The sequence below is a fragment of the Diospyros lotus genome, chromosome 5 (assembly GCF_014633365.1).
Source record: "Diospyros lotus cultivar Yz01 chromosome 5, ASM1463336v1, whole genome shotgun sequence".
Lineage (NCBI taxonomy): Eukaryota > Viridiplantae > Streptophyta > Magnoliopsida > Ericales > Ebenaceae > Diospyros > Diospyros lotus.
In genome coordinates, this window is record NC_068342.1 from 11,914,996 (window position 1) to 11,936,972 (window position 21,977).

Consider the following 21,977-nt stretch of genomic DNA (forward strand, 5'->3'; position numbering starts at 1 on the left):
TCTACATCCATCGTCGCCTCCTATCGCATTCATCGCTGCCTCATTACATCGCCCATCTCCTCTTCTGTCACTTTGATCGCTGCTTTTTGCCCTTCACTATATGTATGTATGTGTGTGTATATATATATAACACATAATATATATTAGCTTTAACGTTATACATACATATATTTAACATATATTTATATATTTAATATATATATATTTTTAATGTCTATTGAATTAAATATTTAATATATTTATAAATTAAACCTAAATTTAAACATAAAACATTGTATTAATAATTTTTTTTAATAATTATATATAATTTATCAACATTTAATAATATAATTTTATCAGTTGGACATTAATTTATAATTTATTTTATTAAAAATTAGTATTTTTATACATTTTATTTTTATTATTTAACAACATATCCATTTTAGTTTTGTTGTCAAGTTTTGATAGTTTATCATCTTTTTCAAATCAAACACATAATTATATAAATAATAGTCTAAAATACATTTATCTAAACACGTTATCAATTAAAACGCTACTTAGCTTTTGAATTTTACACAATTTATAATTAAAAAAAACAACAATAAGCTAAACAACTAATGGTGTTTATGGTGCAATTTGACTGGTCTAAGTCATTTTCAATATGCCAAACCATATGTGTAATTTTTTATTACTCCAAACCGCATGATTTGATTTGATCTCCATAAATCTCACCAAATTGCACTGAAAAATATGGTGCGAATTTCACGATTTGCCTGAGTGGGCTTTCTATTGGGCTTGGTAGATTAACAAATTGGGCCTAAAGATTTTTTGGTTCATCATTTTAACATATTTTGAGTTTTTCACTTTAAAATTAACTTTTTTTTTTCTTACAAAGAAAAAAAACACTATACTAGTAAATAGTTTAAACAAACTACAAAAATCAAAATAAAAATTTAATCATATTTTCAAAATATGTCATAAGTATTAAAGTCCATGAAGCATAATTTGTTTTATTTTTTAATTTTTATATTCTTAAACTAGTCGGAAGTTCACTTAAAAATCGAAATTTTTTTATCAAATCGCAAATCACACGATTTATAAATTTCTTAAACCGTTTCCAAAAAATCGTGTAATATGGTACGATGATGTGCGGTATAATCTATTTTCACAGTACAATAATTTTTTTGAACACCCTACAAGCAGCCTCTGAACTAGAGCAGGAAAAAACTTTTGTCACTCACTGTTACTCGCCACTGCCATTTTCACTAACATTACAAAGGAGCTTCCACCGTTCACCTCTTCTCCCTCATTCTATTTCTGTGTTCCTCTCTCTCTCTCTCTCTCTGTCTTCTAAAATAATAAAAAAGCTCTCATTCTTCCTCCCCCCCCCCCCCCCAATTTCTCTCTCTCTCTCTCTACAAAAAGCCAACCATTGGTGGATTCATGCCTAGTGGCCAGTGCCATCTCTCCCTCCATTGCTAGGTTCAACTGATAGAACCCTAGCAATAGGTAAGGTTCACCCACCAACGGTTGGACAACAGCTGAGAGGTATTTCTTTTTTTAAGTTTATTGAAATGTGAGGGCATCTCCAACCCATTTCTCAAATTTGGTGTGACTTGATGCAACTTTCACACTACTTTAAAAATCATCACCAACCCACTACACTAAATTTGATGCAAAGTAACAGTGTTTTTGTACTTTTGTCTTTTTTTTTTAATTTAAAAGTTTATTTATTTAATATTTAATTTTAGTACTAAATTTAATAACTACAAATTACATATTTTTAACGGGAAATGAGTAAATTAATATTAAATAAATAAACTGTTCACTGCACCAAATTACATATTTTTAAAAGAGTAACTACAAATTACATATTTTTAAAAGAGTAAATTTTTAATCATAAAATTAAAAAGTTTATAAAAATATAGAATGGGATACAAAAGGAATTAGAATTTTTGTATAGTTGAAATCTAGAGGCAAATTGGGAACAAAAGTTTTGCACCAAATATAGTGCAATTGCAGTGTTGCACCAAATTTGGTGCAACACTGTTCACTGCACCAAATTTGACGCCAAATATGGCGCTGGATTGGAGATGGAATAGTGGACGTTTTGCACCAAATTTGGTGCTGGTTGGAGATGCCCTGAGAGAAGGGAGGTAAAATAGTCATTATACTTGTATTTTTTAAAGGTATCTTATAATTGTGCTAAACATCGTGGATAGCTGGTATATTTGTTGCGACTTCAAATTTCCATTCAAGTTTTCGTATATCAAAATCAAACTAGGCTGAAGGTTCGACATAAAAAGCCTATATAAACATCACAATTATTGGTAGAGGACAACATATCAAAGAATAGACAAAATAATGCAACAAAGAAAGATATGGGTAATGTAGATTGATGGAATGAAAACTGAATTCTCCTCATTCATCCTTGTTGGTTAGCTCATGTCTTTTCTTCTGTCCTACTTCCACAACCAAAGTCAACAGAGCCTCACACACCTGGGAGGCATCTGCTTCAGAAGGATTGTCATTCGAGGACGAGTAAACCATCCAAGCATGGTCCAGTTTGCGCTTTGGTTGTACCACGACCGACCCTGGGACCTCGGCATCGCGACAAGTCACGAGCCCATCGCTCCTCTCTCCATACCTTGTCTGAAGTAGCTGGGCACAGGCAGCCATTGCAGCTCCGAGGGGAATCACCACCGGGAGTATGGCGGGTTCCCCTGCAGATAGCGGGCCAAACATCGGGAGCTCTGCGTGTGCAACTCGAGATACTGTAGCCAAAACTGCAGGAGAAATGCTGGCCTCTGTATGGAACGACACAACAGGGAGCTCCCTTGGCAGACGGTTTTTCCTCAAGAACTCCTGCCTCTTCGTGTAAGTCAGGTCCTCTAGAGCTTGCAGGTCACCCTTTAAAAGAGATGCAAAAAGATTAGGATGTTTCAGCTTCAAGTCAAATGGATGATTCACATGCCAATCAGATTTCTATGCATGTGAATATCAACTACCAAAATTACATTGAGAGTGCATAAATCCTTAGGCCTGTGGTATCCCTGATCATTACATCATTTCAGTTGGCTTTCAACTGTGTAGGAATCACAATTTTTGTACCTTATGGTCCTCACACTACCACTGGGATCGTACCACATTTTAGAACATATGGCGTGTTGAGTTCTCATTCCTGTTAAACCCAGAAAATGATCTACATTCCGCAAAAACCCAAATCTGTTTCTTGATTAGAAGTCTTCTAAGCAAGACTTGCACGTGCTTGTGAAGTTAAGCAAGTAAACCCAGTTGAAAATGCAAAATTGCTTCTTGAACAGACTGTAGTCCGTAGGTTCTTCAACAAGAAATCATTATCAGAAGAAATCAGGTAAGAGATTATACTGCAAGACATTTAAATGCCTCAAGTGACCCCTCTCTCCAACAACACCACTGAAAGGAATTCAAGAAAAAATAACGAGAATAAAATAAATGAAACGATAAGTAAGAAAATAATTGTGAAGAAATTGATCTATGGCTCTTTCGCTCACTAGTATCCTGTATCCACATCATATATATAATTCCTAACAGGATGAATGGTAATTCCATTAGCAATTCATATTGTGGTTTTCCAAATAAGCTACTTATCATTCTAAGTTCATTTGAAAAATGAAAGAATGAATAAACTTTTTAATTCCATCTAGAGGTAGAAATCACTCTTTTGACAAGATATGAGTGTTCAGATACTACAAGTAGTAGAAAATGCTAGAGACAACTCTTGTCAATAATGATCTCTAAAGACAATAGAAAGCACATATCAGATACAAGATACAATATTAAAAGTACAGACAAAACATACGAACACCAGTAAAGACCCAATAAGAAAGTTAATAAATTGAATGTTGGGAAAAACAAGGATACATACCTTGATTACTTTGCAGATCAGGATTTCCATGAGTTTCCGTATATTAACATAATCACCGAGTTGTCCTTCTCTCAGGATATCTGAAGCTATTGGGCTACCACCATAAGGACTCTGTGCCAATGCCAACCCAGCAACCTTATCATGCAAATCAGCCCAATACATGGATAAAGCTGCCGCAGCATCTACTCCCCCTTTGCTATGTCCAAGAAGCAAGACCTGTTTCCCGGAACCCCAATATATCTCCTCAATGTACTCTTTTATCTCTCTGGCATTTTTCTCAACTGATGCCTGAATAATGAATATTTGATGCTTAGTATCTAATATAAAGAGTAGCTGCTCCACATATGTAGGAAAAATCAAAGATACCTCACTGTGAATCTTGGCAATATGACAGGCCAGACCCATCTTTGAGAAATATGTTTTTGTATTAACAAAATAAAGTGGCCCATGGTTGCTGAAAAGACCTGTGGACCAAAACGAACACAACCTACTGAGAAAGACAAGTAAAATAAAAGTGGCATTAAAAATTAAAGTCTGACCAATAGAAAAACATAGAGAGAGAGAGAGAGAGAGAGAGAGAGAGAGAGAGAAATGAGATGCTAATCATGATAACTACAGTACTTCCTTCTTCGTATTCCGGTAATCATGCAAAAACAAACCAATAGTGCATGGTCCAGTATGAAAAAGAACCTACTGAACTGTAGCATCTTATAGTGTACTTCTATTATATATTTTGACCAATTTAACTATTTCCCAGAGAGAATCCACATAACTTCCAGGAGAACTTGAAAAGTTCCCATGAAAAATCTACATTTGCAGCCCATCCAGGCAGGAAATCAATGCAGAGAATAAAATCTGAAAAGCTACCCCCATTATTAGATCTCCCATGATATATTAGATCAAGGTTATTGCATAATTATATAATCTACTATGACATGTGACTCAAATTTGAGGTTGGATTCAACAGCTTCTACTAATCCAGTATGTAACTCCACATGGACAAAGATCAAATTTTAATTGTTGCAAGTTTTAACATATTCTTCTTCAGTTGCAAGAAATACTATTCAAAGAAGGAAATGGAACTTTACACAAAAAAGATATTAGAAAAATGCTAAATCGGTAAATCCATGCCATTGAATTTGAATGACACCACTAGCAGCACATATCAAAGATGATCTTCCACATGCCTCTCAGAAGTCAATGTTATCAGATCAGAAAGAAAATTTTGGTTGCATTAATTCCCGCCACTTAACAACTCTCATTATTCACTTCAAGGAAGATATTTTTCTACCTGGGACCAACAAGTAAACCATGGAGTTCGGCAACTTGTGTAGACCATGCCTGATAGATGGATAAGCTGCATTAATAACCAAATAACCAAGCTAGGCAGCCGTAAGCCAATCTAAATGGTATAAAGCTCACTTTACCTGATGTCATCAATAATTTCTGTAAACCTTGAAGTTCCATCTTCAACTGGAGGCATTCCTGGATCACGTTGTAGCCATCCTATATCATCAGCTGACCCTCTAACTGTTCTCCGTGCTCGTTCAATTAGGCTGGAATTGACTTCGGCACAATTAATTCATAAATAGAAGGAAACTTAAAGAGGAAGGTTAAGTTTACTTCCAGAAAGGTCATAAGTACAGATCAAACTATTGTCATGCATATAATAAAACAAGTACACCATATTACATCCTAACAAGCATTTGAGTCAAGCTCATCATATTCCTCACAGAACTTGAAATGAATCCACCATCTTCTACCATGACAATGAAACCTAGATATATGATGTGAAAAGTATGCTTCATTTCTGTGAAAGGAGAGTCAGTTCACAGGAATGATTAGATCTTGCCAAAAATTAAAGCACATAAACATGTAATGGTTTTCCCAGAACTTAATACTTTGGCTAGCAGAAAACTGCTCTTTTAAGACATTTTCCGGTGCAATGCTGGATAATTCTGAACCTGAGCTAATTCACCTGATGCATAAACTTCAACAAGAAACATATCTTGGTGGAGTCTTTCAGACATTACTATTAAATCATGCATAGCCACTGGTTGATTCAGAGAAGTCCACATTTGAAGGGACATTACAACAACATATCAAGCCTTTATCCCACTATGTGTGACTTTAGCTTCCCAAATTCCTTCCCTGGAAACCAATTGACAGCTGAACCCAACAGCAATCCCATTTCACTTCAAAAAGTTAGGATGCAGTAGGAGGACCCACTGTTCAAACCACCACATATAAGATGTCGAACAACTGCTTTACCTCCTCAACTTCGCAACCATGTCCAGGCTAAGAGATAAATTCCCAAACCCACCCAAAACTGATTAGAGTAATACTATAAATCCGGGGATTGGCAGTCAAAAAGTTAAGTCTGAACCAACAAGGCTAGTACTGCAAAAGGTGAATAATGGTGCAAACATGGTGAAGAATAGGGCACTTGTGCAAATGTGACCGACCACCTCCCTCAGTCTCATGGAAGGGGGAAAAAAGAAAAGAAGAATAAAATAGAACAAATGAAGAGCAGTTTAAGGTATATTTAGCCATTACTTTAAGGTATAAAATAGAACACACACGAATCTTTAATGATGCTTTATGAAAAACAAAGATTAATTGGCATGGGATTAGCCATTACTTCAGGCCATATTTGGCCCTCCAGTGCACTCAGTTCAGAAACATTTTAATGGCTCTGAGGTACTTTAAGGTATACTTAGTCACATCTTTAATATGCTTTGACATTGAGAGGCTTATTGCAATAAATCACTTTCAGGTGAGGAAACAACTAAAATGATTTTACAGAAAATAGGATGTGAAAGCACTTCTGAAGTGAAATCACTGTCTAGGTGCAATAACCAAACAGAACCAAACCTCTTTACAGCAGAACATCATAAATACTCGTACAACAAAAATAACCAAGAAACTGAAGAACTATAGCGTGACATGTATACTTGTTAGAGAAATGAACAGCAGCAACAACAACCACAAGCTTTAATCTCACTAGATGAGTCCAGCTAATTAGATAGATGAACACAAACATATAAATAACTTCAGCAATTTCTCTAATTGAACATCTTGGGACAAAACCCATTGTGTTTTTTTGGTGTGCCTGGAGTTTAACATCACATTAATATTTGAATCTTAATACTCATATAGAGCATTTAAAGAAAACAAATAATTACCCCTGGAAAATGGAAATGCCATTTTGGCTAGTCTGAGTTGACTGCACAACTGTACCAGCATTTTGAGAAGAATCTCCATCTAATCCCCTTGAGATCCCATTATGTATATGTGGAGCATTAGTTGCAGTATTAGACGATTCAGAAAATGCAGGAAGGCTTCCATTTGAAGGCACAAGACTTCCAGCCACAGATACTCTAGTTCCTCGGGAAGCAAAGGCAACCATTTCCTGTCCATTTGATTCTCTAGATACAGGTTCTGCTTTGACAACAATGAAAGGCCAAATTGTTTCCAAATGTTATGCAAAACAACAAGAAAGACAAGTGAAAAACGCATAACAGGAAAACAGATTAAACAGAAAAACAGGCATCAGAAAACAAAATAATTATATATAAACATAAGACACAAACACATAGACAAAACAAGCAAATAACAAAAAAAATAATCAGAGAATTATTCTTTTTAAAGGTAAAGATTGTATACCACGAAGCACCACCATAGGGGTGGGGGAACCTATACAAAAGATATATTCAATCCTACAGGCTACGAAAATTCATCAAGAAAATGAAGAAAACAAAGATGATGATAAAAAGGGTAAACTACACTGAGACCCCTGAAGTTACGTAAAGTTCAAGGGATGTCTCCACAATTTTGAGAAATTACAACAATCTCCCCTATATCTCTAAATAACGTTCTAAGCAAAAGTTGTGCTACACCATAAATTCATCAAGAAAATGAAGAAAAGAAAGATGATAATAAAAAGGGTAAACCCCCTCAGGTTAGGTAAAGTTCAAAGGACATCCCCTCAAGTTTGAGAAATTATAACGATGTCCCTTATATCTCTAAATAACTTTCTAAGCAAAAGGTGTGCCATGATCACAAAGAACATCATAAAATGTGTAAAATAAAATAGTATATCTCAAATGCATTTCACAAAAAAGTAGGAACAAGGTATTACAAAAATGCATCCTATAATAATATAAGGAAACAATATATGCTAGAGATATACACAAAATATATAGTTAGTTAATATGTAGATTATAATCAAATCATAATCCTCTTAACACTTCCCCTCAAGCTGGAGTATAAATGTTGATCGTGCCAAACTAGGTGCACATGTAGCTCACACAAGGAACTCTGAGTGACACAATGAACAAATCAGCCAATTGATCATTAGAACCCACAAACCTTGTGAAAATGTCTCCAGAAAGAACCTTATCCCTAACAAAATGACAATCGATCTCAATATGTTTAGGTCTCTCCTGAAACACGAGATTAAAAGCTATATGCATTGTGGCCTGATTGTCACAAATCAACTTCAAAGACTTGGTTTGAATGACTCTTAATCAATTATTTCAACCATATTAACTCTCAAGTTGTTAGGGTCATCGCCCTATATTCAACCTCTACATTGGATAGGAAAACAACACTTTATTTCTTACTTTTCCAAGAGACTAAGTTGCTACCAACAAATACACAATATCTAGATACAGACTCCTTATCAGTAGGAGATCTTGGCCAATCAACATCGATATATCCCACAATTTGATTATGACCATGATCTCGATAAAACATGAAGCGAGAGCTTCAAGGTAGCAATGAGGAAAGAAGATAGAAGAAATATTGAGAGAAAACACAGGAGGAAGAAAGAGGAGTGTTTCTGAAAAAAATAATGCCTTTCTCAAATAGGAATAAGAATTAATTGAGTATTTATATTAAGGTAATCCTTGTTAACAAACAACTTGCAAGTTGCAGCAAGTTAAGCAACTTGATTACAACAAACTAACTGAAAGCAACATAATTTAAACAGTCTAACAATATCCTAACCGTAGCAGTCAAGTGGTATTCTAACAAGAGTTTACAACAATTGTAAAACAAACAGAACTTATCTTTCTTCCACATTTCCCCTCAAAGTAGACTCCGTAGAGGAAGAAGTCTTGTGTTGTAACTTGTTTGGAGTAGCAGCAAAACTAGAAGATACAGGGGACAACTTAAGACCAAGCTTATCACATAGGAAAAGAAATCTGTCTCTAGATAAACCCTTAGTGAAGATATCAACAACTTGATAAAGTGTAGAAACATATCTAATTTCAACTTCACCATTTTCAACTTTCTCACAAACAAAATGAAAATCAATTTCAATATGTTTAGTATGAGAATGAAAACAAGATTCTCAGCTATACTCTTTGTTGCCAGATTATCACTCCATATAATAGGAACTTTGGAACATGGATAGCCTAGTTCAGAAAACAAAGACTTCAACCACAAAATTTAAGTGACGCCCTGTGCAATAACTCTATACTTAGCTTCTCTAACAGATCTAGCAACCACAGACTGCTTTCTTGAACTCCAAATTAACATATTTTTACCAAGAAAAACACATAAACCACTTGTAGACTTCCTCATAGGATCCAAGAGAGCATCATGGACTAAAGTAGGCTCTAGAGTGCTCACTAAAGCATGAGGAGAAGAGGACAAAAGATGTTTGGATTTAGATCTTGTGATCATAGGATGAATAGAAGGAACAAGATTAGAAGTAGATTTAGGTAAAGGATTAGATATAGGTTGTTGAGAAGAAGTAGACAACAAAGAAGGGCCAGAAGAAGAAGAAGATACGATAGATGAAGAAGATAAGGAAGGAATAGAGACTGTCCTACCTGAGGGGAAGAAGAAGAAAAGGAATGAAGAATTAGAGTAGAAAGATTGTTAGAAGCAAAAACAAATTGAGAGGAGAAAGAAGGAGAGGAAAACAAAGTAGGAAAAGGAAAATCATCAGGATTGAAGCGAACATGTCGAGAAACATAAACCCGGCCAGATGGTTGTAAGCACTTATAACCAGCTTGAACATGACTATATCCAAGAAACACACATCTGGTTGAGTGAAAATCAAACTCGTGCTCATTATAGGGTCGAACGTAAGGAAAGCACGCACATCCAAAGGGTTGAAGAAACAAATAATTGGGTTATTTGTAATGAAGAAATTCAAATGGAGAGGCAAGGTTAAGAGGAGAGGCTGGTAACATATCTATAGTGTAAACAATAGTTTGAAAGGCTTCTACCCAAAATTTTAAAGGCATATGAGCATGGGCTAATAAAGTAAGACCCATCTCAGCAATGTGCTTATGTTTTCTTTCAGCAACTCTATTTTGTTGGTGAGTATGTGGGCATGTTAGACGAGGTTGAATACCATGATCACGAAAATATGATAAAAAGGCTTGAAATTCTCCACCATTATCAGATTGCAAGGCCTTAAGCTTGGATTGGTATTGCAATTCAGCAAACTTGTGGAAGGTTACAAAGGTAGACAAGGCATCAAATTTACGTTTCAATGGATATAGCCATGTGTATCTAATATAAGCATCAACAAAAATGACATAATAACGATAACCTTCTATAGAGACAATAGGAGATAGATCCCATAGATCAAAATAAACTAATTCCAAAGGTTTCTTTGTTGTGATTTTAAAAGTAGAAAAAGGAAGTTTATGCAATTTTCCAACCTTACATGAATCATAAAAAGAAAGAAAAGAAGCTAACACAGTTTTATTTTGAGCTAATTTTTCATTTGAGGGCAGTGCATGACAAGATAAGACTGCCTTTTACACTGATTTGACAACGGAGTCAAAGAAGAAACATTTGTAGAAAATAGGGGCGTTCAAAAAAACTGGTTCATCGTGAAAACCGATCAAATCACATAGTGCGGTTTTTTGGGTGAGCGTCGCATGCTTCTAACCCACCAAGGACTCAATGAGATCTGATTTGCTTTCGCCAAGCTGCCAAGGAGAAACGTCCAATCTCTACCCAAGCACCACATGCTTCCAACCAAGGAGATCTGATCTGGTTTCGCCAAGTTGCCAAGGAGATCTGACCGGAGAAGCCTCCAAGGAGATCATCGCCGCCCGCCGATGAAGCCTCTTGTCTATTCCCAATCCATTTTCTTCATAGAAGTTAGGACATACCCCCTGTAGACACAGAAACAAATTAAAATTTCTTTCTTCATTTGTGTCAGGCACTGATCTGACAATACTCATTGTTTCCCCTAATAATTGTGTTGTTGCGCATTCCTCCTAACCTCTCTACCACCAGGGTTAACTATTACACGACCAAGATCATCTTCATCATCGCTATCCTCCATCATTGGTCTTCTAGGATTAACAAGGACATGATTATTGACTGGTCTTCCCGCTCCGGCTTGATTCACGCCAATATTCTGGTTCATGTCATCATCAACTTGTAGTAAGGCGTCTAATTGGTTGCTAATTTGCTCCAATTGTAGTTGGATGGTACGAGTTACTTCTCGTTGTTCTTCGATTGCTCTCCAAACCGTGAACAACCCCTGTGTCAGGTCCCGAGGGACTGACTTAGGATTTTAGAGAATGGGAGAGGGAAATCAGAAAGAATTGAGAGAGAAAGGGAGAATTAAGGGAGAATTCAATAGAATAATGGTATTACTTCTCAATGATACTCAAGAGGGAGAGAGAGAGTATCCATATATAGCTAGAATTCCCTCCTCACGTGTTGTAGTCGATTACAACTGTAGGGAATGTACAAGCTTGCATAGCAGCAACAAATTATGTACTACTCCCTCAGCAACTAACTAACTCTGCCTATATCCTTTCTTATTTAGTCTCTCTATTACATTTTATTGCAAAACTACCCTTATCCCCACGGTACATGACAATTACCCCGCCCTTCAAAACGTTTCTTGTCCATAAGAAATATGGAGAAGGCTGGCCACATGCGGGAACTGGTTCAAGATGTTCGGAAGATACTCCTAAGTGTTATCTTCAAAGTGTTTATCAGACCATTTAATGAGAACTTGAGTAATTGGAGCGCCTAGCGTGTAAATCACTCTTCTGTCCAGTATAACTATTGGTTCTCGGAGAGGGTCTTCAACGTGGGGAAGATTTGGTAGGATGGAACTTGTTGGTTGCGCCCCCACTGCTTTCTTGAGGAGTGAAACATGAAAAATTGGGTGTATATTAGAACCCTCTGGTAATTTCAACCGGTATGCCACTGTTCCTATTCTTGCAACAACTGGAAAAGGCCCATAGAACTTTGGATGTAATTTAGAACCGGGGTGGGGAAGTAGTGTCCTGAGGTGTCCCAGTTTCAGCTTGAGATACACGATGTCACCAACTTGAAATTCTCTTTCACTCCTTCTATTGTCTACAAATTGCTTCATCCTATTTTGAGAATTAGCGAGCTCCTCCTTAATCCCTTGCAAGGCTTGTTGCCTCTGCTGTAGGCATGCATCGAGGGAGGCCACAGTTGAATTATCTGCCAGGGCTGGTAGGAGTGGAGGTTTGTAACCGTAAAGGGCTTCAAAAGGGACATTTTTATAGCTGAATGACGGCTGGAATTATACCACCATTGAGCTATCGGAAGCCATTTGTGCCATGTCTTTGGTTGAAGGAAACAAGTACACCTGAAATACATTTCCAAACACTGATTAACCCTTTCGGTTTGTCCATCCGATTCAGGGTGGTATGCACTGGACATTTTCAATTTCACTCCCAACAATCCCATCAATTCTTTCCACAGCCGACTAGTAAAGATTTTATCTCTATCAGAAACTATAGCCTTGGGTGTTCCATGTAGTTTCACCACTTGGTCTAGGAATATTTTGGCCACCTCTTGGGCAGTGTATGGATGAATCAGTCCCATAAAATGCTCATATTTGGTAAAACGGTTGATGACTACCATAATGCAATCTCTACCTTCTGATTTGGGTAGCCCCTTTATAAAGTCCATTGATATATCTTCCCAAGGACCCTCGAGAGTATTCAAAGGTTGGAGTAGCCCAGGTGTTGCCATATTCTCTGGTTTGCACCGCCTGCAAGTATCACACCTGATCACAAACTCCATAACATCCTTCTTAAGTCCTGGCCATCGGAAGAGTTGCTTGACCCGATGATAGGTGTTTACAATACCCGAGTGTCCCCCGATGAGAGAGGCGTGCAGTGCCTCTATAATTCTCTTTTTTAGTGCTTCCTCCTCTCCAATCACCAGCTTCCCTCGGTGTCTGATCATCCCATTACTAGTGTAGCCTGGTTTGGATGAGGAATCTACTACCAGTTGCTGTAAGAGTTCTCGAGTCTTCTCACTTGAGGAATAACTAGCAGCGATCTCTTGGCACCAATCTGGAACAATAGTTGAGATTGCAACTACACTTCCCTCTTCAAGACATCTGGACAGAGTATCTGTTGCTAGATTTTCTTTACCTTTCCTATATTGAATCACATAGTTCAAACCCATTAATTTAGTCATACCTTTGCGTTGGAGTTGTGTATGTAGCTTTTGTTGCAGCAAAAATTTGAGGTTTTCATAGTCAGTCTTGATTACAAAGCTTCCCCCTTCGAGATAATGACGCCACTTTTCTACCGCCATTAGCACAACTAAGAGTTCCTTCTCATAGATGCTCAACCCGAGGTGTCTTGGTGCAAGGGTTTGACTGAGGAAGGCTATGGGTCTGCCTTCCTGAACCAAGACTGCTCCAATCCCATTGTTTCTTGCATCGGTTTCTAGGATGAACTGCTTGTTAAAGTCAAGTAATCCTAGAGTTGACACTTCGCTCATAGCCTGTTTAAGTTTGCAGAAAGCTTCCTTGGCTGCAGCATCCCACTTAAACCCATCTTTCTTCAGTAGGTTAGTGAGAGGCCGACTGATTATGCCATACCCTTTAACGAACTGGCGATAGTATTCGGTTAACCCTAAGAATCCTCTCAACCCCTTCACATATGCGGCCGGGGCTAGGACACCATTGCCATTACCTTACTTGGGTTAGTGCTTACCCCTGAACTGGAGATGATATGCCCAAGATATTCAACCTGTTGCTTAGCAAAAATACACTTTGACTCCTTAACATATAGTTGATTGATTCTAAGGACCTCAAAGGTAATTTTCCGGTGGTTTAGGTGTTGTTCAAAGGTAGGACTGTAAATTAAGATGTTATCAAAGAATACTAGGATGAATTTGCGCAAATATGGTTTGGAAATTTTGTTCATTAACGCCTGAAAAGTTGCGGGAGCATTAGTTAGGCCAAAGGGCATTACAAGAAATTCGTAATGCCCTTGATGAGTGGTAAAAGTTGTCTTAGGGATATCTTCAGACCACATCCTGATTTGATGATAGCCTGATCGGAGATCTAACTTGGTAAAGACAGAAGCATTCTTTAGTTCATCAAGGAGATCTTCAACAATTGGGATGGGAAACTTGTTTTTGATGGTCATAGCATTAAGTTGACGGTAATCAACACAAAACCTTCATGACATCCTTTTTCTTAACAAGCAATACGGGTGATGCAAATGGGCTATGGCTGGGTTGAATAATGGACCTTTTTAGCATATCTTTGATGAGTTTTTCTATCTGGGTGGGTATTGATAGGCTCTTAGGGTAACAAGTTTTGAATTAGGCTTAAGGTTGATAGCATGGTCAAAGGGTCGCTTGGGTGGTAGGGAATTTGGCTCAGAAAAGAGGTCCTTAAATTCAATTAACAGTATGTTAAGTGAGTTAAATTCGTGTACTTGCCATGGGCTATGAGGGTTACTGCCCGGTGTGCTCGCCAGCTGAAGCTCAACTCCTTGCTCCCTAAGGGCAACACCCATGGTATGGATAGAAAATAGTTGAGCCATTTGCGATAACTTGCTCTTGAGTATCCTTTGTAACCTCTTACCTGAGATGATTTTGCATACTCCCACCTCTGGGTTGTCCATTAGAACCTTCTTGCTGCCATCCTTTTCAAAGGTCACTTCCATTTTGTTGAAATCAAAACTAATTGGACTAACTCCCTTCATCCAATCTACTCCCAACACAACATCACAGCCTCCCAACTTTAGCAACCTCAGGTCAGTCGAGAAATTTTCTCCATTCATCTCCCAAAAGAAATCCCTACAGGCCGTTCGCAACTGTTACTGATAAGGGAAGGGAATGGCTGACTTCACACCCTAATTTTCTTGCCGCAGCTTCATCCAAGAAGCTGTGGGTACTCCCACTATCGATGAGAACCATGATCGGATTGTTGTTTACCCTTCCTTCTACCTTGATAACCTTACTATGGCTAACCCCTTTCAAAGCATGTAATGAAATCACTCCTCGGTCCTCTCTCTCATTTTCCGAGAGTTCCTCTCCTTCCTCATTGTCCTCATCTTCCCCTTCCAACAATAGTAGTTGCCTCTTACACTTGTGGCCCACAAAATTCTTGTCTCCACATTTGTAGCATAAACTAGCTACTCGCCTCTGCTCCATTAGTTTACCTCCCGGGGTGGGAGTAGGGTTGGTGGAAGGTAGAGCCAGGACACCTCTTCCTTGGAACCCCCCTTCTCTGGGTGGCAACCTATTCCCAGCTTGCCAATCTCCCGTGAACACTACTTTCGCTTGATTCCTTTGTTTCTTGGCCATCGCATCAACAATCATCTCTTGTAACCTCGCGCTCTCAACAACCTGTTTCACCGTGTGCGGCTGCATCATCTTCACCATGGGTCTGATCTCATCCCCTAAGCCACTGATGAAGCTCAAACATAATACTCCTCAGCCAGCTGAGGATTATGTACCATCATCAGCAACCTAAGCTCCTCGAATTTCTGCTGATATACCTGGACCGTCCCCTCTTATTTGAGTTTGTTAAATTCTTCGATTATGTCCCGCATGCATTTATCTCCGAACCTTACACACAAATCTTCTACAAACACACTCCAGGGGCTCCCCTCCTTGACCGTGAGCCACCCTTGATACCAAGCATCTCCTGTATCATTCAAGTAAGCATAAGCCATGGTGACCTTCTGTTGTTCCGAATATAAGGAGAATACTCGTTCGCATCTTCCCGACCACCACCTCGGGTTCTCTCCTTCAAATAATGGAATCTCGAGCTTCAATGTGGGGTAGTTTGGATGGTGTCGATTAGCCATCGCTCCCGGCCTCCTTTCCCTTACATTCTCCCCCACTGTGTCCGTATCAAACTCGAACTCCGACGCTCCCCCTGGTCGAGGTTCTACCCCTACTCCCTGGAAAAATGGGCTCCGTTTGGTCTCTCGAAGGAAACTCAGGAGAGAGCCTTAATGGTTGTTGTTGGGTGAACATTCGCGTGATCATTTGCATTTGTTCCATCATTTGCTCTCGAAGGAGAGTGCTCTGCTCGCGACTCTCCAGCCTCCAACGTTCCATTGCCTGGTCAATTCTGGAATCGACTCCCACTCCAATCGATAGTTCAAGTGTTCCCACTCGATTCTGTACCTCCGCTATTGCTGTCGTCATCTGTTGTAGCTGAGATTCCATCTGCTTCATTCTTGCCCCGTCGGCCATGGTGGTCACACGACGCCCAAGAATGCTGCTTTGATACCAGATTGTCAGGTCTCGAGGGATTGACTTAGGATTTTAGAGAATGGGAGAGGGAAATCAGAAAGAATTGAGAAAGGAAGAATTAAGGGAGAATTCAATAGAATAGTGGTATTACTTCTCAATGATACTCAAGAGGGAGAGAGAGTATCCATATATAGCTAGGATTCCCTCCTCACGCGCTGTAACCGATTACAGCTATAGGGAATGTACAAGCTTGCATAGCAACAACAAATTATGTACTACTCCCTCAGTAGCTAACTAACTCTGCCTATATCCTTTCTTATTTAGTCCCTCTATTACATTTTATTACAAAACTACCCTTATCCCCACGGTACATGACACCTTGATCACCGTCACGAGGCTGGTTGTTACCGTTACCTTCAAGATTGGCCATCTAATTGGTTAATTAACCGCTCTGATACAACCTAACATAACGTGTAACGCGTGTGTAAAGAAACATACAAAAGAAACCCTTGAAAACAAGCTTCAATGGTTGAAGCTTGGCTTCAAAGAGGCGCAAAACTAAACCTATTTTGCTGGAAAGAAACCTGAATAGGCTGCTGTAATTGAATTGATAAAAAGTTGATTACAAACCCTAGTTTCTAAGCATATATATAATGTTTGGCTAATCTATCTAATACTTGTAAATAAAATCTAACTAGAATCCTAAAAGAAGTAAAACCCTAACAAACAAGAAATAGAATTAACACCCTAAAACATATGAAGTATTAAAATCCTAAAAACTTATGAAGTTTCAACCCTATGGAATTCGGCCCCCCCCTGGACTGTTTTGTTACTGTTCTGCTACTGTTTGGGTTGTTCCGGATTGCCCAGTTTAGGTTGAGTTGACCTTGGGCCGGATCTTGGACAGGTCGGGTCTTCAAACAGGAACAATGACTGCATCATTCAATGTGGAAGATTTAACTCCTTATCGAGGTACATTTGAGCCTCCTCTCTTGCCTACTAGTGTTTTGGCAAGTCACCAAGTTCCTTGTATCCCACGCATACCATAGCAAAATGGTGTGATTGATGTTATGCTTGACAATGAGATTGTAGCTTCTTCCCATGGTGGTGGTTATCGATGATTTCTTGTCAAATGAAAGATTAACCAGATTCAAATAATACTTGGATTTCTAAAGAGGATTTTTGAGTCCTAGATCCTAAGCTCTTGGAGTATATTTACAATCCAACTTGTTATAGTTGAGTTCTTTTCAACTAGGGGAGAATCATGAAGATCGTAGAGACAAATATTTTGGGAAATAATATTTTAGGCGTAAAAGTATAAATTAATATCATTAGTTTCTTTATTTTAATTAGTTTCCTATTTTCTTTTAGTTTCTTTTATTTCATAGAATCCTACTTAGATTGGGATTATCTTTATAATCTTAATTAGATTATATCAAGGAATCCTAGTTACAATAGGATTTTATCTATTAGTTATCTATAAATAATCCTTTAGTGAAGTACTGAAGAACAAACTTTGATGAATAATATTGAATATTAATATTGGTTTCGAGTAATCGGGATTACTCTTGCTTCTTTGGTTCAGGTTCTACATCAAAAGCTCCTCCAAATATTTAAGTTCAATTATTCATCCTTAAGCAAGCAACTGTGACCATACAAAGCCCTAATAATAGTATCTACCAGAATAACTATCCTTGCCTATTATCTAAACAATTTAAACTCTAGTATTACATCATTAAAATTGCAATACCATGAAACAAAAAAAAGATAAGAGTAAGAAAACTACAAATATACTTTTAATAAAAATCATTTACTTCATCAACAACTGTATCCGTATGTCAACCTAGCATTAACCGGGCTGCAGGATCAAGGCAGCAGGGGGGGGGGGGTGCGCTTACCAGAAAAACATCGAGTTATATATGAAGTTGTCTCTGCAAGATAAGAAGCAGCTTCATTTAGAGATGGTACAGTGGTAAATAGCTGGGGGATGACCCGTTCATTTCTCAATCCATCATTATTTTCCTGCAAAATCACAGTTCTTAGAAGGACTTTGGAGTACTTAACAGAGCTGAGAAGATTTAGGATTGCTAAACCGATTGGAATTAATTGTTAGGAAACTTGGTCAAATAATTCATAAAAGACACAAGAAAAGCAGCTTATTTAAGAAATAAGGGCGTTTAGGATTCATAGTCCATTACAAGTAGATAAATTGCAATTTGCTACAATAATGTGTGAGTTCACATTTCTGAGTAAGATGAGATATCCTGTGTCAGTTTCCAAAAGAAAGTACCAAAATGATCCTCAAGCATTTGGGAAACACATTGAACAGATCACGCAGTCTCAATAATGAGCCTGGCACTTCACATGATAGAATGTGGTGAAGACTCGGTGAATATTTAACTGATGACGAGATTTTTTCCCCCCTCCTTAAGCTGGATGCTTATGCATGTGACATGACTATACATAGACCAAAAAATATGGAAGCCTTTCAGAGGGTTGTTTGTATCTGTTGCAGGAGGAAAATGAAATATGATGTTGACCAGCAGGCAATTAGCTCAAGGAGGAGCAAAATGGCATTAAATTCCCTTCAGCCAATAATCCAAGAGCTTCTGTATTTGAAATCAAGTAAGCTTCTACATAGCTGGGAGGCTAGAAGAGTCTTTAGAGAAAGATGCTAATATGCTTACTCAAGCTTGCCCTTCACAATTGTGACATACTTTTATCTCTTTCTAGAAAGCTTAGAAACCAGGCCTAAGACAAATTCAGATGGGCTTTTTAGAGACTGAGGAATGCCAAACTAAACATAATCTTTTGATCTTCTCAGTCATGTCCACAAATCAAATGATTCTGGCATACCTTGCATCATAGACATACTCTGCCAGAACTACTGGGTTTGGGGTTCTAAGTCTTGACTTCCAATCCTTTAGCAAGCTTAGCCTTCTCCTTAAATTTATCCAAGGTGATTTTTGAATCCCCCAACTTCAACATGTTTCCCCAGTCTAAGAACGAGAATGCTTAAGAGGAGTTCCAAGTTAAAGGTCAAGTACGAGGTGAATGCTGATCCATCTTGATATGTCAGGAATAGCAATAAGTTCCAAAATAATGGAGTTTTTTTTATCTGATATTTGGGGTTGTTTTGCACACAGTTACTCAAACTATTTAGTCTGTTTCATTGTCACCAAAAAAACACTAACATGTTACATTTTATTTCTTTCTAGGACTGTGAATTTAGCAAATATAAAATAACTGCACTTATTTTCTCAAAGTTTGTTAAAAAATTGAAACTAAACATGATGTTCAGCATTTTTTCTATAATTTCACTAAATAAAATGTGCTGTCCAATTTTGCAACCAGGGAATCTTGAAAATACACATGGGATTGAAAGCCTTCATAAAACCATGAAGATCCTGAATTACATTTTGTTATTAGATGAACATTAAAAATGGTTAATTGGATAACCAAGCAGAAAGAAAAATAATAACAAAAATAACCTGTAAATGGGAATAGTATAGCATATATTTGCAGTAAAAATAATTCTTTTCTTTTCAACTACATCTATAATTTTACAAGAAAAATATTACCAACAGCAGGATGCTTTCCTCTTCTTCCTTTATGTTTCCAGGATCCATGGTCAAGCAAATTGCTATCAGGCACCCAAAAAAAAAAAAAAAATTATAAGACTGCCCAATAAAATTCACAAAGCAGTCGGAGATATATATATATATTTTTCCGGGTGGGGGGAAGGCAAAGAGGATGAATAATGTAAGAATCAGGTTGATGTAAATAACTAAAAATTATAGTCAAACTGCGAGCAGAATTAAGATTCTTATAACATAGTACTCAATTAGGCAAAGCCTTCTTAAGAAATAAGAAGGAACATCAGCAGAATTAACACGGTATGACAAGAAATATGAGCAATAAGATGGTCTCTAGGGCATGGTATGACAAGGACACTCCAACACAGTAAAGGGCATCCCCACTGCACTATGCTCCCCACTTTGGGAGGGTCAAGCGAGGGTGATTTTTGTATTGCAACCTTCCCCTTGATAATTTTTAAAAAAAGTTTGTTTTCAGAACTTAAACCTATTACCTTCCAGTCACAATGGAGGAACCTTTGGTGCTACCAAGGGTCCCCCTCTAGACATGCCAACACGGTATTTTTCAAAAAAAAAAAAAAATCAGGAATGACATAGTGGAGACATGTTAAAAAACAAATATTTTTAATGCATTTATAAAAATAGCTCACATTCTACATAATAAGAAATAAATATGATCAAAAAGCCTTACTATATATTATAGGGAAACTCTTTCTTTTTTCAAAACTTGGAATTTAGATATCATTTAGACAGTTAAGTAACTTAATGGAAATTAAAGTAGCAGCTGGTAAGTTGAACTTTTGAGGGGAGAAAAAATAATTGTATTCATTTCTTTTGACAAATATCATTACCATTTAATTCATCAACAACTGGCAAAAGAGGGAAAAATCTGTGCTGAGAATCTTAATATTGAGGCTGTTACATTTAGGCAGTGTGAACCTGCATGAAGTAGTACAGTGGAACAGGAACTGGAGTCTGGGATCAGCAATAAACGCAGACCTTTTGGGTGGGGATTCCACATGATAAGCATTAGGCATGATTTAGCATCAGCGGTTTCCAGCTATTTACCACTTTATGGGATTTACTCTACAAGGTTGGAATATACTCAAATGTGACTATTTAACACCAACAAAAAAAGTGATATGCAACAGTGCAAGTCTGGAGACATATTTCACCAACTTTTAGCCAGCACAAAAACCACACTTGCATTCTAATTAAGAAACTCTCATATCATCATATTACCTTCTAACTGATTGCTAGAGAGCCTAAAAAGAAACCTAAAGTTAAGCATGGTACAAGCTTGTATTCTGAGTGTCAAAACCAAATTAAATTGGAACTGCTAAAAACACACCAAACAAACAATATTTTCTTTCTACCATACCAATAAAAAATATATATATGTTGGAGGAGTGCCGGTTGGGGAATTGGCGGGTACACTGAAACCAAAAAGCCTTAAACAGCCGGGCTACCCAAATTTGGAAGGAATGGGAATTCAGAATAAAAAATAAAAAAGAATCAAATTATTAAAAATAGGAGCCCCAAATCAGAAACCGTTATCTTGGCAGTTAAGTACCAGCCAAACTTCCAAACCAATTTTATAGTTGGTGCCCCAATTTTTTCACTCTAACAGGCAAGATTCCCCGAGAAGCAAGAGACAACCCAACCCATCACCGTGTTGTTCAGAGGAAACCATTAGAAGCGATTCAAAAACATCGAAGACGTGCAATTCAACAATCTCAAACCCGAAAAGTTGAAATGGTTTCAACCAAACGCCCTAATCAAAAGAAATTCAAAAATTGAGCAAATGGCACAAAGAAAACGAGCAAAGAAACCCTAAATTCGGAGGTCACCGCAGCTCTTACCTGAGAAAATTATATTCGATTTTGAATTGAAGTCTCCGATCTTCGTAACCCGCGCGCAGTGCTAGGTTCTGAAAGAACCAAATTTCCTGGCAGAAGAAACAATAACGGCCGACTATATATAACTTTCCAACGTCGTCGTTTTATGTTCTA

The 21,977-nt window shown here is 37.7% G+C and overlaps 1 protein-coding gene across 4 annotated transcripts; it reads right to left on the reverse strand.

Moving 5' to 3' along the window:
* Positions 1-2,226: 2,226 nt before the first annotated feature.
* On the reverse strand, positions 2,227-21,932 carry LOC127802552 (uncharacterized). 4 transcript variants are annotated; one of them, XM_052338405.1, is made up of 10 exons: positions 21,828-21,885; positions 20,965-21,051; positions 19,951-20,012; positions 18,268-18,391; positions 7,072-7,327; positions 5,314-5,442; positions 5,178-5,227; positions 4,253-4,350; positions 3,887-4,174; positions 2,227-2,889 (listed from the first exon to the last, which is right to left on the reverse strand). In XM_052338405.1, exons 2-10 carry the CDS (start codon positions 20,993-20,995, stop codon positions 2,401-2,403), a joined length of 1,527 nt encoding a protein of 508 aa, XP_052194365.1. In that variant the 5' UTR covers positions 20,996-21,051; positions 21,828-21,885; the 3' UTR covers positions 2,227-2,400. The 4 variants fall into 4 exon arrangements, with proteins under 4 accessions (XP_052194365.1, XP_052194366.1, XP_052194363.1 ...); XM_052338406.1 differs by lacking the exon at positions 20,965-21,051 and having other exon boundaries at positions 21,828-21,932; XM_052338403.1 differs by lacking the exon at positions 21,828-21,885 and having other exon boundaries at positions 20,905-21,014.
* Between the last annotated feature and the right edge of the window lie 45 nt (positions 21,933-21,977).

Excerpts from the sequence above, each read along its gene's own strand:
- LOC127802552 (XM_052338403.1), bottom strand. The coding sequence starts at position 20,995 with ATGCTTATCATGTGGAATCCCCACCCAAAAGGTCTGCGTTTATTGCTG. Across the intron at positions 4,351-5,177 it reads GGTTTACTTGTTGGTCCCAG|GTCTTTTCAGCAACCATGGG; the intron begins GTAGAAAAATAT and ends TTTGGTCCACAG. Across the intron at positions 2,890-3,886 it reads TGATCTGCAAAGTAATCAAG|GGTGACCTGCAAGCTCTAGA; the intron begins GTATGTATCCTT and ends TCTCTTTTAAAG.